The 27,731-nt window shown below is 53.7% G+C and overlaps 1 protein-coding gene across 1 annotated transcript; it reads right to left on the bottom strand.

Annotated features, from left to right (window-relative positions):
- Positions 1–6,705: 6,705 nt before the first annotated feature.
- POFUT2 (protein O-fucosyltransferase 2) lies at positions 6,706–27,376 on the bottom strand. The gene is made up of 9 exons (XM_003939422.4): positions 27,222–27,376; positions 25,412–25,662; positions 23,330–23,474; positions 22,172–22,282; positions 18,198–18,264; positions 17,218–17,343; positions 10,416–10,596; positions 10,059–10,182; positions 6,706–8,268 (listed from the first exon to the last, which is right to left on the bottom strand). Exons 1-9 carry the CDS (start codon positions 27,350–27,352, stop codon positions 8,115–8,117), a joined length of 1,290 nt encoding a protein of 429 aa, XP_003939471.1. The 5' UTR covers positions 27,353–27,376; the 3' UTR covers positions 6,706–8,114.
- Positions 27,377–27,731: the final 355 nt, after the last annotated feature.

The following is a 27,731-nucleotide window of genomic DNA, read 5'->3' as shown; positions in this document are numbered from 1 at the left end:
ACAGGGCTGGCCCTGTGAGGACACAGGGAGGAGACGGTGTCTGGGAGCCCAGGAGCATCTCAGGGACCAGCCCTGCCCTCCCTGACCTCAGACTTAGCCTCCAGGACTGTGGAGAATCTAGGAATCTGTGTGGATGCTGAAGCCCCAGGCTGTGCTGTGTTCTCACAGCCACCCCCCGTGACTCAGTGGATTTGTCATCCGGAGTCCCCGATGAGTCTGCACCCTGGTGCCGTGTCTTGGTTCTGTGGCTGAGCGCACCTCCCCACCCTTCCAGGCTTCTGCTCTGCCTGTGCCGATCTCCTGGCTGGGGCTGGAGACTCGCAGGTGGGAAGTAGGTGCTCCTGCAGGAGCAGGACGTGCACGTCAGAACACGTGAGGGTGATCAGTGCCAGGGAGCTGGCTTTGGCTGCCTCTGGAAGTGGATCTGGGAAGGAGCCACTCGAGGCTCGAATCCCGTGGGAGGCAGTGGGCGCCAAGGTCTTAGCTGACCGGGGCAGTTCCTGCTTCTCCTTTTTATAACCCGAGGTGTCCCAATTAGCTACTGCTTCGGAACAAATCACCCTCAAACTTTAGTGGCATAAACAACGACTCATTTAATTGTCTTCCCAGTTCCTCTGAGTCAGGATTCCAGTCGGACTGGGCTCAGGGCTCTACTTGGAAAACACGCTTTATGGGCCCCGCTACTCCCTGCCATGGTGGGGGCCCAGGAAGCATCCCCAGTTCAGTGGAGAACACTGAGGTGAGTGCTGGAGGGTGCTCACCACTGCTGGGCCCCTCTGTGTCTGCCGTGCTGGGCCAGGCAGGACCCCTAAACCCACATAGCCCTTTGTTTTGCCTCACCCACCCCACACTTCTTCCTCCCTCCCCCAAATATCTGAAGATTGATTGCACCGTTCTGGGCCCACAGTGCTTGGGGCTGCTTCAGTCCCTGTGTTGGTGTCCCCAGAACTCACGTGTTGAACTGCGACACCCCATGTGCTGCTGTTAGGAGGCAGGGCCTGTGCCAGGTGAGTGATCTGCACGAGGCCGGAGCCCCATGAATGGCTTTCCCAGTGGTCAGCACAGATGCGGAGCCAGACACAGTGTGAGTGGAAGGCCGAGCATAGAGACAAAGTGAAGTGTGATGAAATGCCTTTCTCTTCAGCCGCACTGCAGGAAGAATTTCTGCTGCTCATGAGAAGAAATACAAAGATGGAGGAAGTCAGCGGCCGAGGGAACTCAGGGAAGTGTGAACAGAGGCAGGAAGGCTGGGGGAAGCCAAGATAGCCCTGGAGCTGGGGGGCAGGCAGAGCCGCCTTATGGGTGCAGAGGGAGCCCCAGGAGCTCAGGTGGGTCGGGTCGGGGCTCGGGCAGGTCGGCCCTTTCTTGTGCTGCCTGTGGTCTTCCCTGAGTGCAGGAGAGAGAGGGAGAAAGAAAGGGAAAGACACAGAGATGGGGACACAGAGGGAGACCCAGGTCTCCTCCTGCCCCTCGTTCCTCGATGCTGGCCATTCCACAGCCTGCGCGCTCCTGACGCGGCCCTCAGGAAGCCAGCGTCTCACGGAGGGCCTCTGGGGCGTTTTGTTAGCATCCCTGTGGACGCTGGGTCCATCTTCCTGGGCCTGGGAAGGACAGTGGCACCCCAGGCAGTGAGAGGCCTCTGGCCTTTGCGGGGCCCGAGGACCGACTCAGCTGCACTTTCCCGGGACCGCCACCTCTGTTCCTCTCTGCGAGGCTTTGAAGATGACAGTGTTCATCTCCTGGAACGCCTAGCCGACAAAAGCCATCACGTTTCCAGAGAGAAATAACAGCTCACCCAAAACCACGCCAAACATTTAGGACATTTGGTATCAAACCAAGGGTTTCTCTTGGATCCTAGGAGACTCAGAGGCTGAGACGGTTGGGAGGGTTTGGGGGCCTGGCCAAGTGTGGTGGAAGCCTGATGGCACATGCTTCTTGGAAAGCTCAACCCTCACGTGCCCTGACATTAACAACCCCAGGTCCCAGGTCTTGTCGCCAGCAAAAGCAGGACCAAGTCCTCCTGCTGCAGTGCACCCAGGCATCTGCTCCCTTCGCCTTTGCATGCAGAAAGAGATGGATGTGTGCTGGAGGTTCTCGCCCCAAAGCACCGGGACTAGCAGAGCCTCGGCTGTGGCAGCTGCAGGGAGACTCAGGAGTGAGGGACTCCCTCCTGCAGGATGGTTGTGTCAGCTGCTGTGGTGGTAACTCCATCTGCAGAAGAGACGGTCACAGGCCATCCTCTTATTTCCAACCTTCCGAGGCCGTGGGAGCTGCACCCCTCTCCTTGTGCTCATCCTCTTGCTGTGAGCCACTCCCTTCTTAGGGCTCTGTCCACAGCGATCACTGTCATCCAGCACCCTCCTTCCTCTACGTGATGATGAGTTACCTCGTGCCTGTTCGAATGCAACATACCAGTTCCTAAAACCTAGAGTTGATTTACAAGAAACCCCTATATCCGGCACAGAACTTTGTGGTTCATGGATGATCCTGTGACCGGTGAGGAAGAGGCATCCCACTGAACCTGCTGTTCCTACCCTTTGGGACAGGGCTGGGGCAGCCCTGCCGGCCATGGCTACCGAGCAGAACTGCTCTAACCAGGGCTTGTCTTCTGGCGAAAGGTCAAACTGCACATACTTACACCCACAGCCGCTGTGCCTTTAGGTTCATGAGTTTGGTGTGCTTTGGAAACAGAGAATTCTTGACCTCTGGAAGGAACCAAATTGAAATGATACTTTTGTCAATAGTTTATTAAATTAAATTTGATTTCCCTCTGCTTTGGCCATAATAAAAACTTCTGGGTATTTAAAAATTGGAGTTTGATGAGGCTAAAGAAAAAAACTTGGTTGATTCCACAGTAAAAAGCCATTGCCTTGAGTTTCGCTAAGACTAAAAGCCTTATAGCTAACATTGCTTATTTTCCAAAAAAGGATGTAAATGATGTTATTAAAGACACTCTGTCCCAAGCACCCATGAGCCAGCGTTACCAGAATCTATGAAAACCCCACTCACAATGACACATCAGACGACTCATCGGGCAGCTAATGAACTTACACATCTACAAAACAGTATTGGCGGAGAAATGCTCAAGGGCAGCCAAAGGCACAACTGACTCGTGCTTTGTCCAAAATTCAGCCCAGAAGAGACAATTCAGACAGTCCCAGGCCATTCTGACCTGCCAAGTGGACCCTCTGAGGTCTGGCAAATGGACTTCATCCAGCCACTGCCTCTCAGGGCCATAAATCTGTTGTGATGATCTGCATGTTTTCCTACTGGGTAGCATTCCCTTGCAGACATGCCGCCACCTCAGATGCTGCAAACTCTGTTAGAACAGATTCTCCCTAGGGGGCAGGAGCATGTCTTCACAGGTAGTGACCAAGGAACTCCACTGGCCAGGTCAGAAATCTGTGAAGTCGGGTCCATATGACAGCAGTTTCGTTGTGCCCACCACCCCAATCTTGAGACTGCTGGAAAGCATAGGCGGCATCATCAAGATTCGGCTGGCAGAATTTCAGGAAGCACTAAAATGGCCCTGGCCAAAGGCACTTGCTGTGGCTCTCCAGCTTTTGGAAAATGCAAGTTGTCACCTTTTGAAATTATCCCTGGGGTGGGGGGCGGGGCGATGCACATCATCCCTTCTGCTTTTAATAGTCAACTGATTAAATAGGAGACATTCTCCAGTATTGCAAAGGAATAATTAGGGCCATACACACGTCATACCCTGGCAAAACAGTCTTTACGGAGCATGCTCCCAGGAGATAGAGACACCAAATGTCACAATCTTCAGCCTGATAATTTCATTGGAAAAGACATTTACAAAAAGATTTCCTTCAACCTCTAGAAAAGTCTATGTCGGAAACTCCTTACCAATCCCTGTGTTGCCAAACTAAAAGCTGTTGGCCCTTGGATTCAGGTTTCTCGTTTTAAAGAAATCTACCCACTGCTGGAATTCAAACAATCAGACTTGAAATGAGAACTAGCCCAAAGGGGAAGTAGATGGCAGTGGAGGTTGACTGAGGTCATGTCTGCCACGAGGGACATGACTCCCTGGGACAAGTCCATCCTAGCACAATGGACAGCATCAGATTCACTGATTGATCTGTGGCACTTTCTGGAGAAAGGACTTGATCAAAAGGGGGACATGTAAAAGAAAATGAAGTCAGGCTAAGGCTTTCTGAAGTGGAGCTGGGCAGCTGCAGGCGCTCTGCACTCAGGTGTGCCAACGGCCAGTCCACAGGACGTGCCCACACACTTGGACAAAGAGCTGAGGCCAGCACCAACGGCCTCCACATCCCCCAGCTCGAAGTGCCCAGAAGAACTAGCCAGTCAGAATGGGTTTGACTTAGGATTTCTGCCCAGCCAATGAACTGCCTCCAAAAACCCTTTGTGGAAATCCCCTATACAAATCTCTCCAGGCCAGGTGCGGTGGCTCACACCTGTAATCCCAGCACTTTGGGAGGCTGAGGTGGGTGGATCACCTGAGGCCAGCAGTTCAAGACCAGCTTGGCCAACATGGTGAAATCCCGTCTCTACTAAAAATACAAAAATTAGCCAGGTATGGTGGTGTGTGCCTGTAATCCCAGCTACTCGGGAGTCAGGCAGGAGAATCGCTTGAACCCATTAGGTAGAGGTTGCAGTGACCCAAGATCATGCCACTGCACTCCAGCCTGGGCAACAGACTCCGTCTCAAAAAAAAAAAAAAAACCCAGAAACCTCTCCAGTGTTTGCCTTGCAGGACACTGCCCAGGGCTACCCCGACTCAGTGTGCCCAAACTGCAACCCTTTGTTTCCCAAATAAATGTTTTAGTTAATGGCATTAAAAATGAACAATGAAAATGCAGATTCAAAACATTCAAATGGTTCTAACTCGGTGTGTTGGTATAGTCACAGCTGCCTACTTAAAACAAAACACTTAAAACTACTCAACCCCAGGAGGTTGTGCAGAAAACAGGTGATGGGTGAGCCCCTGGGCCCAGCCCACCATATATCGGCCCTCTGTGGCTGTGTGCCCCAACACGCAGCGACGTACCTGGCCATGCCCGTGCAAGCTGGCTTAGTGTTGCCTGACTGCACTGGAGTCAAACAGAGCCAGGCTGCAGCCATTCACACAAATTTTAAAAATGAAACCTTTATCAAAGGAGCACCTTTGGACAGTTTTTTAAAGTTCTGGAATCATGACTTGGAGCTGGCAGAACAGGCTGTGGCAGTGGACTTCAGCACAACCAACATTGCTCAAGACACGAGATTTACATCCATTCCAAGTTGCAAATTCATCTTTTTTTCCTGCAACTTCCTGATGTTCAGACCCAGCAACTCCTTCCAGAAATACTGCTGGCACTCGGGGTCTCTCATTAAATTAAATTTGGCCTAAAGTTGCCCCCATTCTTTGAATTTCTACCTAGTGAACTGCAACCTAACTAAGCATGCAAACAAGCTCAACCTAATGAGTCTGTTCTCGTAACAAGTAGCTGAGTCTCAGCCAATTGCAAGCTGCCAGTGGAACAGACCACACCCACATGTGGCAGGTGACCAGCTGTAGCCAATCAGGCTGTTCCTTTTCTCCCCGCCACGTTCTGTCTGTAAGTGCTGCCTGCGCATGTCGCTGAGTGGAGCTCACTGAATCTTTCCAGGTTCTGAGTGCTGCCCAATTCATGAACTGTTCTTTGTTCAAATAAATCCTGAAGTTAAAAAAAAATTTTTTTTTGAGACAGTGTCTCTCACTCTTGCCCAGGCTGGAATGCACTGGCACAATCTCAGCTCACAGCATCCTCTGCTTCCCAGGTTCAAGCGATTGTCCTGCCTCAGCCTCCCGAGTAGCTGGGATTAGACATGTACCACTAGGCCTGCTGGGCTAATTTTTGTATTTTTTAAAGTAGAGATGAGGTTTCACTATGTGGCTGGGCTGGTCTCAAACTCCTGACCTAAGTAATCTGACCGCTTCTGCCTCCCGAAGTGCTGGGATTACAGGCATGAGCCGCTTGCGTCCAGACTAGTTTTCTTTCAACACTCATGACCGCTGTCTGACACAGCAAGGGCCTCCTCACCAGCCTCTGGCTTCCAGGCTGTTCTCTGCACAGTGGCCACAGCACGCCCTGCTTAGGACCCATGGTGGACCTCCTGCCCGCACACCTCCTGATGGCACCCCTGAACCAACGGCTCCATCTGTCAAACCAGCTTCTCTCTGCCTTGGCTGCGTACGCCCCGGGCCTCTGCACTCAATTCCTGGTGTTGCACGCTCCAGCCCCTCCCCTTCCCAAGCCCCTCCCAACCTCCCCCCTCCTCCAGGCTGCTTTCTCCACTCTAGTCATGCAGCATTCACCGACGCCTAGCACAGATCTTCCCACTGGCTGGTCTTTTCCCACCACAAAGGCCACACTGCCATCTCCTATGTGCCTAAAACGCTGGCAGTTTTCAAATGTTTTACAACTGTGGGATTCTTTCCCTAAAAAGGCCTCCCGGGCAGGCTGATGAACAACAGAAGAGGGCTGGTTGCTGTCCGTGGCGACGAGCCTTGCATGGTCCCTTGTGCAGACCCTGGCCACACTGGGGGCCCAAGGGTTCTGGCAGGAGTGTCCTGACGTAGATGCCACAGCACTCACAGGCCAGCAGGAGTGCCCCTACCCTGTTCACCATCTGTGTTCTGGGAAATCTGAAAGGATTCTTCCGTTTTCCGCTGGGTGGCAGGAAAAGAGTCTACACTCCCACAGCTACCACCTACCATAAAGCAGTTTATTTTTCTTAAAAAGGAAGGTACATGGTCACAGTCCAAACTTTTATACAGCTCTCAGCCTGAAGAAAATTCAACTGATCAAAAAGGCACTGTTTCTAGAACAAACGGAAAAAGAATAAATATGTCACCACTGACCCTGCACAGCTCTAACACCACAGAACCCTGCCACAAGTTCAGGGTCAATGTTAAAAGCTTGAGAAGAAGACACAGCAAGGTGATGTCCTAGACTAGCCAGGCTCCGAAGGGAAGAGCCGTCTGTCCCTCCTCACTCACTGTCCTCCCTGTCAAACGTCTGCGTCACTGTTCCTCTAGCAGATGTGGAAAGTGGCAGGCTCAGCCCCCACCAGCCTGATGGAGGGTCACACAACACCATGGAGGGAAGGTGGCAATGGGCCAAGGGGGTGAGGGGGGCCCCTTGACCCTGAGGACCCCCGAGGCACTGCTGCTCCTCCCTCCATTCTGTGTCCAGCACTGCCCTCTTTGCAGGTGCCCCTTGTGGTTGTAGCATAGACCTAAAAATGATTTCTGTAAAATGGGTACAAGGAGCTCCCTGATAAGGCAGCTCATCCTAGACAGCCTTTTGGAGTCGGTGTGACTGTCCTTTCTCATTTCCAGTTCTCAGGCGTCCGGAGGGCCCACGTGCATGTGCCAGCCAGGGCGAGGGTGGGTGGCTGGGTGAGGACGGGCAACCAACCAGGCCTGGTGTGAGGCGGAGCTAGGATTTCCTACAATTCACTGAGTGTCTGGCCCAAGGCATCACTGAAGAACTTCCCAGCACACCGACGTGCAGACGTGGGGCCTGCACTGTCATCACTCCACGGGGCTCCCTGAGGCCTCAACCCCGCTGTGCAGCACCAGGTCAGCCTTTCACACATCCCAGGAGAAAACGCACTCACAGGCAGCCTCCTGCTGCGCAGAGGGCACAGGGGTTCATAAGGCCCCTGGCCGCTCCCACAGAATTTAAAATTATGCTGCTCCTTGCACCGGCTTCCAGGGAGATGTCGGCCCCAGGTCCACCCAATGGAGGCAGCTCACCTGCCAGCTTCTATCCTCAACTCGCTTAAAACATGAAGACATGAAAGGCGGCTGGAAAGGCCCCGAGCTGGAACCTGACACACTCCCTGCTTCTGGACACACAACTGAGCTGCAAACACAACCACCGCCCTGAAGGCAGCGGAGCCTCTTCATAAGCCGCCGGCGGCCAGGAACACCAGGGACAGAACGTGACTCTAGATGCGTCATACCCCAAGGGTGGGGCCTCCGCTGGGCCTGGAGCCTGCGAGGGACAGTTGTGTCTACTCAGCTCCTGGCTGGGCAGTAGAGGCTGACTCCACGATGGCAGAGCGTGCATCCACCCGCGTCGGCCGGACCGGGGAGCGGCGCTGTCTCAGTAGCTGATCTTCCAGTGTGTGGGCTGCTCACACGCATTCTCTTGGTCTCCGCAGAATCTGTTGTACGTCGTTCTGGGGTCCAACCCCAGGATTTCTCTTTCCTCATGAATCCGGAAAGAAAATGTTGAGACTGAGGTGCCGATAAAAAACCTGCAAAGGATCACAGAGGTTCCCAAGTTACACAGAACTGAGAAGCAGGTGGGCAAGATAATTGGTTCCACAGAACCAACACGGCTGTACCCCAAGCGACTACACACGCCAGCCCCCCACCGCCAACCCGGCAACACACCAGCCGGCCGCCCCCCACCTGGCACACCTTGCTCAGGTGGCCTCAACATCTGCACCCTGAGGGGCTCTGCCTGGTGCTGCAGGCCCCTCCCCTGCTGCCTCACGGTCAGCGGCCCCCACACACTCGTCCTGCCACATGTTCCCAGGGAGCCCTTGTCACCAAATGCCAGGCCCACACACAGTGCAGGTCGAATGTCTCTTGGAGATTCCCACTAATCAAGACACTGTGTAGCCAAGGCACGGAGGTCCTCGTCCTGAGGCACAGCAGAAATCACGGAGGTTCGGGCCCCTCCACGTACAGGCTGCCTGGGGACACTTCTCCAGGAGTCCTCCTGACCTCTGGGTCAGCAGCCTGCCCATTCATTCCTCTCAATCCCCCTCCAGCGGCACTTTATAAACAAGCAATCCTCAGAGATGTTTCCACAGCAAACACGACGTGCACAGCGCTGTACACGGAGCCACAGGGCCAGGAGGCTACACAGGCCTGGCTGCTGCTGCTTGGGGGACGGCGTTGGTGGGGAGACCTCACCACCCCACGCAGAGGGCCTGCCAGAGTGGGCGGCGCCAGTCCTGAGACGGAGAAGCTCCAAGTCAGTGGGCCGCACACCTCGGGCAGCTGAGGGGAGGGGGCTGAGCCTGGTGTGACACCTCCCCACAGCAGGTCTCCTGGGCTGAGGAGACAGCACAGCCAAGCTCACAGTCAGAATCCCAAGGCCACACCTGCGACGCAGGGGTGAACCGGCGACCAGCTCCTCACACCTCCACCCGGACCACAGAAGTCAGCACGGCATCCTGTCTGCTTAACACGGAAAGGATCTGACTCTGCCACTGACAGCATCGCCCAGAGCCACTGTGGGTCTCACACGCAACACCCAGACCACAAAAGGCAACACCAGACGCGTGGAGAGGCGCTGGCACAGAAGACAGGCAGAAGAACCCACACAGACCACGTACGTGCACAGGGGAGAGGCAGGAGAACCCACAGAGACCACGCACACACACACGGGAGAGGCAGGAGAACCCACAGAGACCACGCACACACACACGGGAGAGGCAGGAGAACCCACAGAGACCACGCACACGTACAGGACCGTGGGCATCAGAAAGCTCTGTGACTGCAGGGAGAATCGTTCCCTCTCCCGGTTTCCATTTCACTTGAAATGTTCCATCGTAATCCCAACCTCGGTCTCCTGTGCGGACTGGCAGACAGGCCTTTGGAGGAAGAGGCCCAGGCCCCCTCGTGCAGCAGCCTCACGAGAACAGTTGCAGGAGGGCCTGTGCTTCCAGCCTTGAGGACACTTGTGGACGCCCTTCAACACACAGCACCAAGGATGAGCCCAAGCCCAGGACCCGGGCAACTCCCAGGGCAGAGGGCAGACAGGAGCAGAAACTGGGAATGACGGGAAACCGAGAGCCAAGACAAGACTGAGACGAAGCGATGCCAACAGCCTGCTACGGAGGAAGTCGGTGCGTGAGAACTAACGGAGGAAGATGAACAGTGCACTTCAGCCCAGGAAACACGGAGTCAGGCGTCCCAGGAGCCGCAGGCGAGGAGGCAAATGGCACGGAAATGACCGCTGTGTACACACAGGCCCGCCCCTTTGGAAAGCCCCAGACACGCTCCTGGCCGACAGTGCAAAGCGGGCAAGCACCTGGCATGTGAGCAGATCCACTGGTCGATGATGGCGACGCCTCCGTCCTTGTAGAGTTCCAGCTCCTCCCACGTGGGTTCAAACCTCACCATCTCAGGTAACAGCTTTTTTAGCTCTTCATATTCTGCAAAGTAGAAGGAGAGACCCTTTGAACTGGGAACCTCCAGTAAGCACAGATAGGTCTCTCTTTAGCGGAAAGACTTGGCCTCTTGTTAATTCGTTACAAACTGGCTCAAAAAGTGCAGACACATTCAGCTTTACCCTCCCAGGAATCACAGCTGAAGATCATGCAGGCCTAGCTCTACCCAGAACCAAACCAGGGATCAAAAAGGCGTGAAAGACTGTAAAGCTCCATACCCCTCCTGACGGCATCTGTGGCCACAAACACCTTGTCCAGCCGCTGAGTCTTCATGAGGCTGCGGATCTTCCTCACGGCCCCTTCTAGACTGGGCACATCCTCTCTGTGACCCCAGATAAAATCTTTTCTTCTCAGGTGGACTCCCAGGTAGGGGCCCCCTAGCGCCGAGCCCAGCGTGACCTAGCAAAGAACCACATGGACATGCAGAAACTGATGGGCAGACTCAGGGCTCATCCTGGGCACCCGACGAAACTCGAGACGCAGAGGGACAGTCGCTTCCACACGGCCGCCTCCACGGGGTGGCCTCCAGGGCTGTCTAAAGGATTCAGGTGGAATCTCGGGGGCAACCAGATGTCTTTTTAAGTAGTATTAATTACCACAGATCCTTTTTTCTGAGTTAAATAAAAGCATTTAAAAAGAGACCAGCATGTGGCGACTCATGCTGTGAACTTCTGCTCCAAGAACCACCACAGGAATGTGCCAGAGGCTGAAATAATTCACGGACCCTGCAGATGAAGCAGCTCACAGCTGCGAACTCCCGGAGAACCAAAGCACTCTGCTGCTCTCCTGAAAGCGCCACCAATGCAAGCCGTTACAGCAAATCTTAACACAACAACCCTGCTCCAAGGAAGGAGAAAACAGCAGCTAATCCCACCATCTGCAACATCCTGGCTGACCAGAGGGCCCCGGTCTGTCCACGTGACAACTTCACTGTAGCATACCAGCATTTGAGAAAGCCAGTGCACTAAAAACACTACAACCAAGGACGCCCCAGAGTCCACTTCACTCCCCTGCCACCTACACCAGAGCAGGTGCTGTATCCACGGCCGGGAGCCCCAAAGACGGACCGTATCACAGGACTCTACAGCGCCATCCCGGGGCCTGGTGGCCCACTGGGTGGCCAGACCCAGAAAAGCAGTAACAACCGCTGCAGCCCAGCTCTGAGGAAGCCCCATTCCTCTCAATCCCCCTCCAGCGGCACTTTATCAACAAGCAATTCTCAGAGATGTTCCCACAGCAAACGTGACGTGCACAGCGCTGTACACGGAGCCACAGGGCCAGGAGGCTACACAGGCCTGGCTGCTGCTGGGTGGAGGGCAGCGTTGGTGGGGAGACCTCACCACCCCACGCAGAGGGCCTGCCAGAGTGGGCGGTGCTGTTCCGGAGGCAGAGAAGCTCCAAGTCAGCGGGCTGCACACCTCCTGCAGCTGAGGGGAGGGGGCTGAGAGCCTGGTGTGACACCTCCCCACAGCAGGCCTCCTGGGCTGAGGAGACAGCACAGCCAAGCTCGCAGTCAGAATCCCAAGGCCACACCTGCGACGCAGGGGCAAGCTTGTGACCAGCTCCTGCACACCTCCACCCGGACCACAACTATACCCTAGAACAAATGGATTTAACAGATAATTACAGAACATTCTACCCAACAACTCCAGAACATTCTGTTCATCAACACATGGAACATTCTTCAAGGTAAGGTAAGTCATACGACTAACCACAAAACAAATCTCCATAAATTTAAGAAAATCAAAATGATGTCAAGTACCGTCTCAGGCCACAGTGGAATAAAACTGGAAATTAAATCCAAAAAGAAACTATACAAAACTATACAAATACATGGAAATTAAATAATCTGCTCCTGATCTTTGGGTCAACAATGAAATCAAGATGGAAATTTAAAAATTCTTTGAACTGAACTAGGGACACAATTATCAAAATCCCTGGGATGCAGCAAAAGTGGTGCCAAGAGGAAAATTCACAGCATTAAACACCTATATCAAACAATCTGAAAGAGCACAAATAAACAATCTAAGATCACACCTCAAGGAACTAGAGAAACAAGAACAAACCAAACCCAAATCCAGCAGAAGAAAAGAAATAATCAAGATGAGAGCAGAACTAAATGAAACTAAAATGAACAAACAAAAAAATTACAAAAGTTAAATGGAACAAACAGCTGGTTCTTTGAAAAGATAAACAATATTGATAGATCATTATTGAGATTAACGAAGAAAAGAGATGATCCAAATAAGCTCAATCAGAAACGAAACGGGATATATTGCAATCACTACCTCAGAAACACAGATGATCATCCAAAGCTACTACGAACACCTTTATGTGCAAAAACTGGAAAACCTAGAGGATAAATCCCTGGAAATATACAACCCTTCTAGATTAAACCAGGAAGAAACAAACTCTGAACAGACCAATAACAAGTAGTGAGATTGAAACAATAATTTAAAAACTGCCAACAAGAAAAGCCCAGGACCCAGTGGATTCGCAGCTGAAATCTATCAGACATTCAAAGAACTGGTGAAAGATCCTACTGAGAACTATTCCAAAGACAGAGAAAGAGGGAATCTCCCCCAAATCAATAGACCAATATCCCTGATGAATATAGATGCAAAAATCCTCAAGAAAATACTAGCTAACCAAATCCAACAGCATATGGAAAAGATTACACACCATATCAAGTGGGTTTCATACCAGGGATGCAGGGATGGTTTAATGTACACAAGTCAAAAAATGTGATCCACCACACAAACAGCACTAAAAACAAAAATCGTATCATTTCAACAGATGCAGAAGAAGCATTTGACAAAATCCAGCATCACGTTATGATTAAAACCCTCAGCAAAAGTGGCATAGAAGGAACATACCTCACGGTCTCTGAAAACACCTTGACTTTGAAAAGTTATCTATGACAAATCCAAAGCCAATATTATACTGAGCGGGGAAAAGTTGAAAGCATTCCCCCTGAGAACAGGGGCAAGACAGTGTGCCCACTCTCACGACCTGTATTCAACACAATACTGGAAGTTCTAGCCAGAGCAATCAGACAAGAGAAAGAAAGAAAGGGCATCCAAATTCGTAAAAGTAAGTCCAACTGTCACTGTTCACGGATGATATAGTAGGGTACCTAGAAAAACCCTAAAGACTCATCCAAAAAGCTCCGAGATCTCATAAATGAATTCAGTAAAGTTTCAGGATACAAAATCAGTGTATTCCAAAAGATGGAGAAAGTCGTAAGTCAGTAGCACTGCTATCCACCAACAACAGCCAAGCTGAGAATCAAATCGAGAACTCCTTTTACAACAGCTGCAAAACAAAACCAAAAATACCCATAAAACTTGATCTCTACAAGGAAAATTATAAAATGCTGCTGAAAGAAATCACAGACAACATAAACTAATGGAAAAACATCCCATGCTCATGGATGGGTAGAATCAATATTGTGAAAATGACCACACTACAAAAGCAATCTATCGGTGCAATTCCCATCAAAATGCCATCATCGTTCTTCACAGAACTAGAAAAAAAAAATCCTAAAATTCATATGGAACTGAAAAAGAGCCTACATACCCAAAGCAAGACTAAGCAAAAAGTACAAAGCTGGAGGCATCACATTACTCAACTTCAAACTATCCTACAAGGCTATAGTTACCAAACACCGTGGTACTGCTATAAAAATAGGTAAGTGAACCAGTGGAGCAGAATAGAGAACCCAGAAATAAAGCCAAATTCTTAAGAGACAACTGATCTTTGACAAAGCAAACAAAAACATAAAGTGGGGAAAGGACACCCTATTTAACAAATGCTGCTGGGATAATTAACAAGTCACCTGTAGGAGAATGAAACTGGATCTTCATCTCTCACCTTAAAAAAAATCAACTCAAGGTAGATCAAAGACTTAAATCCAAGATCTGAAATCACAAAAATTCTAGAAGATAACATCGGAAAAACTCTTCTAGACATTGACTTAGGCAAATCATGACCAAAAGCCCAAAAGCAAATGCAACAAAAACAAAGATTAATAGGACATAATTAAACTAAAAAGCTTCTGCACAGCAAAACAAACAAATCAGCAGAGTAAACAGCCCGCAGAGTGGGGGAAAATACTCACAAACTTTGCATCTGACAAAGGACTAATATCTAGAATCTACAAGGAACTATAAAACAAATCAGCATTAAAAAAACCCAAACAATCCCATCAAAACGTGGGCTAAGAACATGAACAGACAATTCTCAAAAAAAAGATACACAAATGGCCAAAAAACATACGAAAAAATGCTCAACATCACTAACTATCAGGAAAATGCAAATGAAAACCACAATGGCACATACCACCTTACTCCTACAAGAATAGCCATATGTGAACATCCAAAAATAGGCCAGGTGTGGTGGCTCATGTGTATAATCCCAGCACTTTGAGAGGCCAAGGTGGATGGATCACCTGAGGTTAGGAGTTTGAGACCAGCTTGGCTGATATAGTGAAACCTTGTTTCTACTAAAAATACAAAAAATTAGGTGGGCATGGTGGCAGGTGCCTGAAATCCCACCTACTCGAGAGGCTGAGGCAGGAGACTCACTTGAACCCAGGAGGCAGAGGTTGCAGAGAGCTGAGATTGTGCCACTGCACTCCAGCCTTGGTGACAAGAGCAAAATCCCATCTAAAAAAAAAATTCCCAAAATAAAAGATGCTGGTGTGGATGTGGTGACAGGGAACTGTGGATGTGGTGACAGGGAACACTTTCACACTCATAGTGGGAATGTAAACCAGTACAGCCACTATGGAAAACAGTGTGGAGATTCCTTAAAGAACTAAAAGTAGAGCTACCATTTGATCCAGCAATCCCACTCCTGGGTGTGTACCCAGAGGAAAAGAAGTTGCTATATGAAAAAGACCCTTGCACACACATTTACAGCAGCAATATTCACAACTGCGAAGATACAGAACCAGCCTAAATGTCCACCGACCAACGAGCAAAGAAAATGGGGTATGTTGGCCATAAGGAGGAATGAAATGAATGCATCTGCAGCAACCTGGATGCAGGTGGAGCCACTGTTCTAGGGGAAGTCACTCAGCAAGGGGAACCAAACATCCTGTGTTCTCACTCACACGTGGGAGCTAAGCCATGAGGCTGCAAAGGCCTGGGAATGACACAGTGGACTCTGGGGACCTGAGGGGTAGCGTGGGAAGGGTGAGGGATAAAGACTACACACTGGTCACAGTGTACACTGCTCGGTGACAGGCACACCAAAATCTCAGCATCCCCGCTAAAGAACGTATCCATGTAACCAAACAAAACCTGTTCCCCAAAAACTGAGGTTTAAACAATGATAAAATAAGCCAGGCACGGTGGCTCATGCCTGTAATTCCAGTGCTTTGGGAGGCCGAGGAGGGTGGATCAGCTGAGGTCAGGAGTTCGAGACCAGCCTGGCCAACATGGCAAAACCCTGTCTGTACTGAAAATACAAAAATTAGCCAGGCATGGTGGTGTGTGCCTGTAATCCCAGCTACTTGGGAGGCTGAGGCAGGAGAACTGCTTGAACCCAGGAGGTGGACGTTACAGTGAGCTGAGATCGCGCCACTGCACTCCAGCCTAGGTGACAGAGCAAGACTGTCTCAAAAAAAATTAAACTTAAAAATAAAATTTACAAGAATAAAAAATTTAAAAACACTGAAAATACAAAGGAGATAAAAATGAAAAATCTATGTTTTTTCCCAGTAAAAACTGTCCAAATAACTTGATTATTGCTGGAAAATGAATGCCATGCCACTTGGAAATAGCTCAAATATCCCATAAAGAACAAACAGGTTAAATAGCATTTTTATGAAAGTTTTGTTTAAAAAACACTAAAAACATATGGGAAATGCTTAAAAATAACATCAAGTTGAAAATGTGTGGGTAACACCCCTTTTGGGTGCCGAGGAAGGAGAGCTAGGCAGACCCCCCCAGCACAATTAGTGCCTAAAGAATAATTTACTGCTCATTTATTTTTTTCTGTATAATCCTTTTATATATATCTTAGTTCATAGTTGGAGGAATGCCTAAAGCAGACACAGTAGAGCATGAACTAAGAGATGAACAGCTATACATATATAAGCATATCTTGCTTACAGTCAGAAGAATGTCTAGAGCAGACACAGTGCAGAGCATGATTTAAGGGAAAAATAGTTATACCAGAATGAGAATTTACGGCTCAGGCAGCAGCGTTCAGTATCGTAAAGATACCCACTGTATGGCAGGCTTGGAGCAAGTCACTGCTCCTGAAAGGAGTTTCAGTACCTTGCGTCCAGCTCTTGCAGAAGGCTGGTCTCAGGCCAGCAATCTCGGGAGCGTCTGAGGGCTTAAAACCCCTCCGGTATGATGGCACCTTGGTGGCTGTACAACCTGTCAAATCTCCAGCCACTGTGCCGACTCAGCATCCTCCTACAAAATTCCTCAGAAGCAGCCTGCCCCTAGATAAGAGATGGTGCACACTACACCCTCTTCACTGCACATGGCCCACCTGCTAGCCTCCGTGACCTAATAGGGGTGACCCATTGTTTATTGCCCACATGACTGTCTTGACCCTATCACTGTTCTTAAGATGACCTCACTCAGTACCCTGCCCCCAACCTATACCCAATAAATAGACGCTCCTGGACATTCAGGGCCGTGCCTGTCTCTGCTCAAAGGTGGCATGGCCCCCCAAGCCCAGCTGTCTTTTCCAGTCCTTCGGTGTCTCGTCTCTTTACTTCTCGGATCCTGCGCCTCAGCACAGTGATAGGGGACATCCCACGACCCTGTAGGGCTTGACCCTACAAAAAGCAACACATTTGTTGAAATGACACACTGTGACGAGGGCCCCAGGTCCCAGCACCTCCCCAGAGCAGGTAATTACCGAGACTCACATCCCAGGGAGGTGCCGAAGCATCCACACCACCAACCCTGCTGTGACTTGAAATTGAGGGGATGAGTTTTGGGCCTCTCAAGAGAATTTATATTTTCTCTCAGAAAGGAAAGGGAGAGCAGCTACCTGCATCTTCGTCCAGTCCTCCTGGAAGGGGATCCTGTCCGTGGCATCTGTGGAGTTGAGGTGCCGACTCCTGAACTGGTCGCCCACCTCCCGCAGGTGCCTGGCAAACACCATGCTGCGGCGTGTCTGTGGAAACGGCCACGGGCTCGGCTAAGAACACGCCCACCCCCCGCCAGGCAGCCATCCTGGGGCGGGTCCTTCCACTGTTGCCACTGCCCACCGCACAGCTGCCACAAGCCCCTCAGTCACGTCCCTCATCAACGCTCGCCGAGAAGTAGCGCCATCTACTGCAGAGGCTCCCAGCTCTCCTGCAGGAAGCCAATGCCGGCCCAGCTGCCCACCACCGCCGGCTCTGCCAGGCCCCCTTGGGAGGCTGCGGCACGTGCTGGGCAGTAGGCTGTGTCCCTGGTCTCTCCCCAACTCAACTTCCATCTCACTCCATAAGCGCGCCTTGCTTTTGCAAACTGAATGGGACTGACCCGCATGAAGCCCCACGTGAGAGGGACAGTGTCTCCTGGAGGCGGATCCCGGCTTTATAAGCTGCTGCCCCAGTGACCACATCACGGGACCTGCTGTGCCCACGAGAGGGAGCAGCCACTCCCCAACCTCTGCTCCATTCACCCACAGGACCAGGGCGGCTGTGGAAAGTCACCCATCAATGCGGAAAAGGACACCAGTGGGAAAGACCCGCTGCAGAGAGGAGCAGGGAGGGTCCGCATTCCAGCCACTGATGGAGTCAACGACCTGGGCTGACTCCAGGGCGCCGCCATAGCTCAGGGCCTGCGGCATCAGAACTGAGAGCTGGGCGGGCCTGCAGCCATTCGGGGTGGCACAGGGTCACGGCAGGTGCCCAAAGCCACAGCTTCCATTATAACTTTAATCAGCAAGCTCCAAAAGAGCTGTCAACTGTTTAAAATTCTCAAAAACTAAATACTAGACGACACATGGTGGTTTAGACAGACGCCCCGGCAAATACTCACATCCCAGTATTCCTTTCCGCCATAGTGGTCATGAAGCAGATTTTCGGCTCGGTCTAACATCACGGACCTGTTAGAAGAATCAAGGTTATAAGCGTTAAGGATGATGACGTTCACACTCTCTCAGAACACAAAGTGGGAGAGCCCTGGGCCGGGGAAGCAGAGACTGTCCCAGAGGGACACCAGCCAGGGCACGTTGGGCGGCTGTGGCTGAGTCATGGGGAGGCTGCCATCGGCCTCCACACCATGGTTCTGAGGGGGCTTTCACGCCCACAGCCAACAGAAAGAACTGACGTCAGAGAAAAGGATCTCCTAATTTAAGGAGCAAAGTTGAGAGTCGGCAAGAGGCTATGGCAAGCCACAGGTGTGCCTGCAGAGGGGCAGGTGGGCAAGCTTTTACTTGGCAAAGAAGAGAGGTTCACAGAAGCTGCTGGGAACAGAGCTCACTGACTCTGGGGCTTAGAGCCGGAGCTGCATCTGATCCCTGGCAGAGCTGCCATCACTGGGCTGGCAGTCTTTTGACAGCATGTCGTCCAAGTTACTGCAGCCCCTGAGAATGCCCAGTGGCAAACCCGGTCGTAGGAACACGTGCATGTGTGGAGCGGCAGCTGTGAAAGCGTGAGGTGCAGGAAGGGCGGCATGAGGAGCCCCGAGGTTATGTGGGAAAGCCTCCAGCCGGCCGTATTTGACTCGCAGGCGGGCCTCCTCCTCAGAGTCTTCCCTGCTCCAGCCTGGGTCTGAGTCATCCTGGTGCCCGTGACGGTCACGTGACCTAATTCCAGCAAGGCAAGGCCTCCCCTACTCCAGCCACTGAACCAACCGTCACCCAACTCCCTAGAGCTCTTGATGCAAAATAAAAATGAAACACATGAAACGGATTGTGAGCAGACCCTGAATATTGGGGCTTACAGGCTGCAATACCAAAATCCAGAAACTTTTAATGAACAGACTGATAACATGACTATGGAAAAATTTTAACTTCTACAGAGAAAAAAATTAGTGACATATCTAAGCTGGCATTTTATAGAATAACATTTCAAAAGGCTTTTAAGTGTAGTCGTACTCTGAAATCAAAACAAACGAACAGAACAGATTCCACACTTCACTATCAGATCCACACAGATGCAAGCTCAGCCCTGGAGACTCCCTGGGAACCAGCTCTGCACTGCCACTGCCGGGGACTCTGTGAGGACTGTGCCAAGGGCACACACCTGGCCGTTCTTGTTCTGTGGGGGACTCTGAGGCCCGTACCAAGGGCACACACCCAGTTCCTGTTCTGCGGGGGACTCTGGGGCCGCACCAGGGGCACACACCTGGCCGTTCCTGTTCTGGGTGGCATCCTACAGTTTTACACCCCCATGGTTTGCACAGACTCTTCTACAGAAACCTGGAAACAACCAAAGGCCAAATTTTCTTCCAGCTGTGCAGACGGCTACGAAAGAACGAGGTGATGCCCACGCATCCGGAACACCCCAGGTGTGTGGCTGGGTGGGAGAAGGGCAAACTGAAGTGTGGGGAGCACATGCGTGGTGATCCCACGTTGAAAAAGGCAGGCGGCCGTGCACAGGCAGTGATGTGAGGGGCTTTCTGGAGAGATGGGCGTAGCTGGACACAGTGGGTGCCTCCAGCCCTGCTTTCAACGCCGTTTGACGGCTTCTGATGAAATGCAACCCTGCACTTGGGAGAGCCTGTTCCACACTGCGGGTAGACAACTGCTTCAAGGCCAAAACTGTGCAGCCGCGCCCGGGGTAGGCGCGAAGTGGGTCACACACATGCCCCACCCCGGCCCGGCCCAGGGGCCTCCCCGGCGTCTTCCCATCTCTCTCTCCCGCGCACTGACTTTGACCTTCGTGCATGTGGAACATGACTACATGGATCCTTTTTCACCGGGCGCCGTATCTTGATTTCTCTTTGTTGAAAACAGCAGCAGTCTGCCCATCTTCAGTGGCCAATCTCCCATCCTCCATCCGGCCAGCGCACCGCTGAGGGCTGCACGGGTTTCCCGATCCCGGGAGGCCATGAACGTTCCCGAGCAGGAGTCAGCAGGTGCATGTCCTGCGTTCAGGGTTTTATCAGCATCTCCCTCCAGGAGCAGCCTTCAAGAGCCCCTGCTGCCTGTCCTCCCGATGGCGGCTTGTTTCCTGAGCACCACAGCACGGGGGTACCCGGTCCTGTTAACAGCAGTTCTTATTCCTGTGAATCAGACGCACCTTACCCCAGGCTGCCCGTCCCTCCCTCCCTCCCTCCCTCCTGCACTGGGTTTTGCCTCCTGTATCCTGGAGAGTCCTTGGTGGATGAACTGTGCTGCCAGGAGCTCCCTCTCTGAGGCCTGTCTCTGCTTTTCTAATGGACAAAAGTTCTTTATTTTGGAGTAACTAGCTTTACCAATCTTCTTTTTTTGGTGCATTCTTTTCACACCTTGTTTAAGAAATGCTTCCTGCCCGAGGGTGTAAGGCTTCTATCCTGACAGCTTTATGGCTTCACCTTCCCATTAGGTCTTTAACTCCTGGTATGCTGGAGGTGGATGACCTCACCCCTCAACATCAGCTTCCTTTTCTCCCACTGTTCCCCACAGAGGCATTTCTCCTCAATCAGGACCATCTGCTTGCAAGCCCGCTCTGGGCTCAGCTCCATTCTAACCTGTGAATGTGAGTCAAAAAAACTGACTAGCCAGCCTGTCCCGCAGGCCCCAAACATAGGCAGATTGGCCTCTGAAACCCAGATATTTCATGAAATGAACCCAGTCCCCACAACAGTAAAGCTGCATCCCAATAACCAGAACGATCCAGTCCAGTTCCCTCCACAACCTCCAAGTTCTGCTTTTCTGCAACAGCCGGGCTGGCTGAGCAGCAGAGACTCGGGCCTGTGCTGGAGCCACCTGCCTTCACAAAGGCCCAGAGCAGCTGAGACTGGGGGTCCCAGCCTGCTGGAGCCAGCGGCAGCTGTGACTGACCAGGGTGACACCAGCCAGCTGTAGTGTGCAATGGGATGGCAGCTGCCACGGCCTCTGGAGGTGCACGCAGGGCACGACAGCAGACAAGGCAGCCTCAGCGTGGCTGAGTGCGAGGGGCACCCGTGCCTTGCTGTGCCCGGGCCTGCAGGAGACGCTCACACCACCTGCTGCAGGACTCAGAAGAACAGCCAAGGGAGGCGACGGAGTGGGTCCCAGCCTGCAAAAAGTTCTAAGAATGTGGCCACCAACAATTCCCTCCAGAGTTCACAACATCATCAGGCACCACCTGATCGGCAACCCCAGCATCCTTGGTGGACCCTCGAGGCCCGGCTCACCAGGCCGGGTGCCACATGGGGCAGACCCATGAGGCAGAAAACAGACAGAACAGCGGGTGTCGGGGGGCAGGGATGTATTAGCAAAAGCTCCCCAAGTGCTACAAATGGAGAACAGTCCCATGGTGAGCCCCCCACCACTCCCAGTCCAGCCGGGCCCTCACCTCTGTGCCCCTCCCCCCGTCCACGTCACCCACTGCCTTTCCCAGCCCCTCCCTGGGCACCTGGCCAGGCCGGGCCCTCACCTCTGTGCCCCCTCCCGGCCGTCCACATCACCCACTGCCTTTTCCAGCTTCAGCCTGGCAGTCACAGCAGCTCAGACAGGGACTCTGGAGCAGAACCGCTGTGACGCCCGCCTCCACCCCTTACCAGTGGAGACCTCGGCACGGTCAGAGCCAGGGCCCGGAGAAGATGCCTCAGCAGCTCCCCTGGGAGGCTGCATCCGCACCCATGGGTGTCTAGAGCTTTGGTGTAGCTGATCTAAACCTGGATCCCTCCTGGGCTATTTCCTGGGACACATGAAACCACCTCCCCAACCACTACCCCCTGGGCCCACAGGGTCTGCTCTCTGCGAGGAAGGTGGGCAGGGACTCGGGAGTGCAGGCAGAGAGCCCCCAGCCAGCAGGCACAGAGCAGGTGCCTTGGCCTCCAGGCTGCTCCCGGAGTGGTGGGGGGGCGGGGAGGGCACTCACCGGGCCGACGTGTTTCTCAGAAGCAGGGGAGCCACGACGGAGGCCGAGCCCTGGACGGACAGACAGGAGACGTTTAGACCCCTGGTCTCCTCATAACCCCAAAACCATCCTCTGGAAAACAAAACCCATGGCAGCTTTATTAGTTTGTTTTGTTTCCGCAAGGAAAACAAATCAAGTCTAGACACGCATACACCGTGGCTCGCTTCTGATGAAACGTGGCTGCTTTGGGGAAAACTTACTGATCCTGACTGCAGATCGTGATGTTCTCATAAAATTTTTAAAGCAGCCCACGAGCTTCTCTCAGGTTGATGGACCACTGAGGCCTTCCCCAAGACAAGGGCTGACAGGATGGCCGGGGCGGGGGAGGGAGCCGGACAGAGGTGGGGCCGGGACGGGGGAGGGAGCCGGACAGAGGTGGGGCCGGGGCGGGGGAGGGAGCCGGACAGAGGCAGCCCTGTGCGCCTTCAGGGACAGCCTGGCTGTGATTCTCATGCAAGCCAGTCGCACCCTTCCAAAGCCCTCACCTACTATGCCTTAAGAGTCAGCTGCCCTGGCACTGGACACAGGGAGACTGCTAACTGACAGCTTTCCTACAGGAGGCCTGGCAGGTTCAGAACCTCTAACGGCAAGTGACACTTGGGACTCACAAGACCTCCCTTCCCATGGTAACACCCAAGTGCATTCAGATGCAGGGAAAAAGGAATGGGGTCTCAGCCAGGTGTTCATCACGGCCCACTCCAGAGACCTCATCAGGAAGGGGACCAGCCCTGTCAGGATGCCAGTGGGGAGGACACCCTGAACCCTGCACCAGCACCCAGCATGTGCAGAGAGGGCACTGCGGCCAGGGGTGGGAGGGTGGTGTGCAGCAGGAGCAGCAGCCAAGGGTGTTACAGCCAGGAGCGGGTGGGAGTGCACGAGGCAGGGGGAGGAGAGGGGCGTGCTGCAGCCAGGAGGGGGGCGCATGCAGTAGGCATGGGAGGCATGCAGCAGGAGGAGGAGGCAGGGGGAGGAGGAGGCAGGAGGAGAAGGTAGGGGGGCCACTTTCGGCAGAGAGAAGCATGGTGGGGAGGAGGTGGGAGACAGGCAGCGGGGTGGGGCGGGGACCGTGCAGCAGGAAGAGGCGCAGGGCACATGGCGGGGAGCAGCTGCAGCAGGCACCTGTAGTACTCGTGCTTGTCCTGGGAGTACAGCAGCGGGTCGATGCACGGCCGCTCGTCCACCTTCTCTTCCCAGGTGCCTTCTTTCCACCCCTCTGCGTAACTTTGTAGGACGTAAACCTGGTCGATGAATGGCCCACCAGACTCTGAAAGACATCAGGAGAAGGTGGGCAGTGTGACAGTGGCCATGAGACGCTCACTGACAGGAACACATCAACTGCCAGCAGGTGACTTACTACTGTACACCCCCCTGTTCCCAGAGGGACTGCAGGAGGCTCGCAGAGGCAGAGGCAGGAAGAGCACGTGCTATGAGGGCAGAGGATCGGCAGCCAGCAACAGCAGCCGGAGGGCGGAGCTGGTCCCCGATTTCCCGGCCCTCACGCCCTGATCAGGGCTGTTCCCGGCTGGGATGGCTCCCCTAGGGAGCTTGCTCTTCGGCCCTCTGCGAGGCCACCGTGCCCTACCCCCTTGGCTTCCCACAGTGCTCCTCACCACCTCGGCCACCCTCTGCTGCATGGGTTAACTGTGCTGGTGTCCTGCCTCCCTGGGGACAGGGCTCAGGCGAGAAGGAGTTGTGCCTGTTACCCACGGCCCAACCCGCACCCAGAAGGTGCCACTGCGACGCCCAAGAGGTCAGCAATTAAGGTCTGCTCAAAGGCGGCAGAACAAAGCCAGGAACGAGCATCGCCACGCAGGTGCAGTCCTGGTGTCCTTTCCACTCACTCACGACTGAGGGCCAATGGCTGGGTGGCCTACGGGCCCGAGGCTGGGGCTGCGGGGGCTCCTTCTACAAGAGTGGCAGGTGGTGCCACGTCAGGAGCTCACTGTGTGGTCTCCTGGCAGCCTCGCCCCAGGACAAGCACCCTGCCTCACGGGCGAGGAAACAGCTCAGCAAAGCCCCAGGTGGATGGCAGGTAAGTGTGAGACCAGCATATCTGCCTCCGAAGCTCATCACACAGCACTCAGTGGGGAAGGTCCCAGACCTTCCCAAGCACTCGGATGCCCTAGGCCCAGACCTGCCCACTTTCCGTCAGGAAACCCACTGGTCCCAAAGGGAGGTGAGGACAGCATCTCTGGGTTCCTGTTACCCAATGTTCAAGCCAAGGCTGGCTGCTAGTTAGACTAAATACGCAACCACGGCGTTCATCTTCCAGGACTCGTGAGCACATTTAGTCAGCTCAGGAAAGGATGCGCTCTGGGAATGCTTGTTACAAGCTGTAGACTTGGTGACTTCACATCAACGAGGATGTGAGAGGTTTCTCCCTCTGCTGCTGTGTGCCCCCAGCACTCACAGAAAACATTTCAGAGTGACAAGATGTAGGGTGCGACGAGACCCACATCCTTGAAAATTGACGACACGGGAGCCACACTCCTTGGCAGGGAGCGGAGGTCTCTAAGCCCAGAGGGTCGCTGTCGAGTAAGACCCCAACAGATGCTAGAAAGCATGAGTCTGACTCAAACCCAACTCAGTCTTCAATGCCTCTCAAACGCAGCAGAAATGCAGCACTGAAATTTATGTCTTCCAAACAACTCAACCCACAAAGCTCTAAATACCTTCATTCTAAGAAGAGCTTTAATTCCTCTCTTAAAATTCAATGAAAAGATTAAGCAACATAAAGTTAAACAAGAGGGATCTTTATCTCTGGCGCTGTACTGAGACACCACAAATTGTACTCCGCACGCAGCACGTCACCCTTAACGTAAAACAGCCTTTCGCATGGGGAGGCGAGTCCCGTCAGGACAACACCCCGGGCGGCCGCTTTCTTAGGGTGTCAGGGCAGCTCCAACTGCATTCACCTACTCATCAGCCCAATGCGGTTTCCAGAGGTGAGGGGGCACAAAGCTCATCCATCTCAGGTCTATTTCCTTGAGAAACATTTTGGGAAGCTCACTGTGACGCGGGAAAGGGACTGTGCTCCTGGGCGGAGCAGGTGCTGCCACAGGCCTCAGGTAGCTCCGCTGGGCGCTGGAGGATGCTGGTGAAGCTGGATGCAGTCATGAGTCCAACCTGATGTCTACCCTAGAAATGACTGCCCAGCCCCAGTTAAACAGCCTCGGCCTCCCAGCCTGCCGCCCACCTCACCTGCGATAAACTGCTCATACTCAATCACGGGGATGTTTTTATTGAGACTCGGAAGATCAAAAAACTCAGACCAGGGAATCCGGACCTGGTGGATGTCAGGACTCTGCCAGTGATAGAGGCGGCCCCATGGGGGCAGGACGAGCACCCACTCCTCCGTCTTCAGTAGAGTCTTCAGGAGAGAGGCAATTCGGATATACACATCCCTGCGCAGGTTGAAGCCTTCCGGGGGGTTGACGTCATACAGAAGATACCTGAGCAGGGAGGAGGAGGACCATGGGTCTTGAATGCTGAAGTCTAGGCATGGAAAACCGACTGCTCAGAAGTCTCAGCGCATGGCCCGACTCCAGATCCTAACAATGGTTCCTAGTTAGTGAAGGCAGTGAGTGGTCTGTTTCTCTATGACCGATTACTTACAGAGCCTGTAAGCCAGAGCAGACACGCTAACATCCTTTTAACCATCAGCAATAGTTCAAAACTATGGCCAGAGGACTCCCAGTGAGGAGAACCCAAGAATCAGTACCCACGTGGTTCTCAAACTGTTTGCTCTGAAGACTCCTTTACACTGGAACCAATGATTGACAGCCGCCAAGTGCTGCGGGTTACATGCACTATGTCTAAGGACAGGTCCTGTCTTAAACATTAAAGCTACAAGTATTTAATTCAGCTAAAAATAAGCCATTACATGTTAACAAGTCACTTTTTTAATGAAAAAATAAGTATATTTTTAAAAATGAATTAGAACTGTGACGTTCTTAATTTTTGCAAATCTCTGGGTCTGGATTCCCATACCCGTTTCTGCATTCTATTTGTTGTGATATCACAGATCAGGTGGTTTCTGGGAAAACCCCTCAGTGCACTCGTGAGAGAAGTGAAAAAGCCGTATACACTGGTACTACTATTAAAACGGCTCTGAAAGCTCAGAGATCCCGGACACACTTTAGCATTACTGCCCTCAAGAAAGACACCAAGCGCCCCAAGGCACAGGTTCCCAACGGCGACAGAAACCTTGTTCCTGGCGCTCTCCTCACAGACCCCCATTGTCACAGCTGCCTGCAGCGCCCAGGCCTGCAAGCGCAAGAGGGGCCGCGCGCACCTCTGGGTCCTCGCCCCACTCGGAGTCCGCTTGGAGATCCCACAACCACAGGGAGGCCGAAAAGCCGGTCTCGGCCGAGACTTCTCTGCGGAGCGCCCGGCACTGACTCCTGGCTCTGCACACCCAGGCCCGGACCCGTGTCGCTCGCAGGGGCCCGCCCAGGCTGAGCCTGAGCAACCCCGCGCTCTTTCCCGGATCCTGAGGCTGCGCCCGCCTGGCCTTGCAAACGACCCCGCCCGCAGTCCCGGGCCGCAGTGACGGAGCCCCGACTACAGCCAACCCGCCGGCCCGACCCTGCCCCCAGCCCCCGCCCCATCCCACCCCGCAGGCAGCTGCCCCGCCCCCATCCCACGCCCCCGGCCCCGGCCCCGGCCCCGGCCCCGGCCCCGGCCCCTCCCCCTGCCCCGTCCCCTCATCCCATTCCCCTGGCCCCTGCCCCCACATCCCCATCCCATCAGTCGTGGTCCCTGCTCCCATCCCATCACCCTGGCTTCTTATCCTGCCACATTCTGTGCCCCAGACCCCTGAACCCCATCCCAGGCCCTGCCCCCTGGCCTCGCTCCATCCTGTGCCCCTGCCCCAGGACCGCATCCCATCTCCTGGGCCCCTGACCCCGCCCCATCCCAGGGCATCCTCGACTCTCCCCTACCCCCATTCCATCCTGTGACCCTGTCCGGCCCTGGAACCCCAGCGTTTGCACCGTGAACGCGCATTTACCGTCTGCGGGACGCCGCCCCCGACAGGATGTCGGCTGCCGACTGTCCGGGCCAGAACTCCTCACCCGAGGCAGAAGCCGGCGGCCAGGACGCTGCCCCCAACAGCAAGGCGACAACAGCCAGTGCCGCCATGGCCGCGGGCGGCCACGCACTTCCGGCTGCCGCGCTCCGCCCCGGAAACACGCCCCGCCCGGGTGGAACCGGTTCCCGGTAGCCACGGCAACGCCCAGAGCCCACCTCTCCGCGCATGCGCATGCACCACCCCACGGCCGAGCCGGGATCCGGAACTGCGCGTGCGCGGATTCTCCACCTCCTGAGCGCTCTGGCCGGCCGACCCTTCGCGGTCCCGGTGCCGTCGGGGGCGACCTGGCGCAGCGCATGCAGGGGCTCCTGAGGGTCCCCGAGGCCAGGAGGTCCGGGGGCGGGAGGCCCGTGGACACCGGGGGCCAGTGGGGAGGGGACGCGAGACTGGGGGCCGGGAGGGCTGGACGGCGGGGGCGGGCCCCTGAGG

The sequence above is a fragment of the Saimiri boliviensis genome, chromosome 18 (genome assembly GCF_048565385.1).
Source record: "Saimiri boliviensis isolate mSaiBol1 chromosome 18, mSaiBol1.pri, whole genome shotgun sequence".
Lineage (NCBI taxonomy): Eukaryota > Metazoa > Chordata > Mammalia > Primates > Cebidae > Saimiri > Saimiri boliviensis.
Note: the sequence above shows the minus strand (reverse complement) of the source record. Positions and strands in the feature narration are given on the sequence as shown.

Bases quoted from the DNA above. Each gene is read 5' to 3' on its own strand.
- POFUT2 (XM_003939422.4), bottom strand. From the start codon at position 27,352: ATGGCGGCACTGGCTGTTGTCGCCTTGCTGTTGGGGGCAGCGTCCTGG. The intron at 10,183-10,415 runs GTATGGAGCTTT...TCTACTTTGCAG, and splicing joins CACAGATGCCGTCAGGAGGG to AATATGAAGAGCTAAAAAAG. The intron at 8,269-10,058 runs GTGCTTGCCCGC...GATCCTTTGCAG, and splicing joins TGGATCTGCTCACATGCCAG to GTTTTTTATCGGCACCTCAG.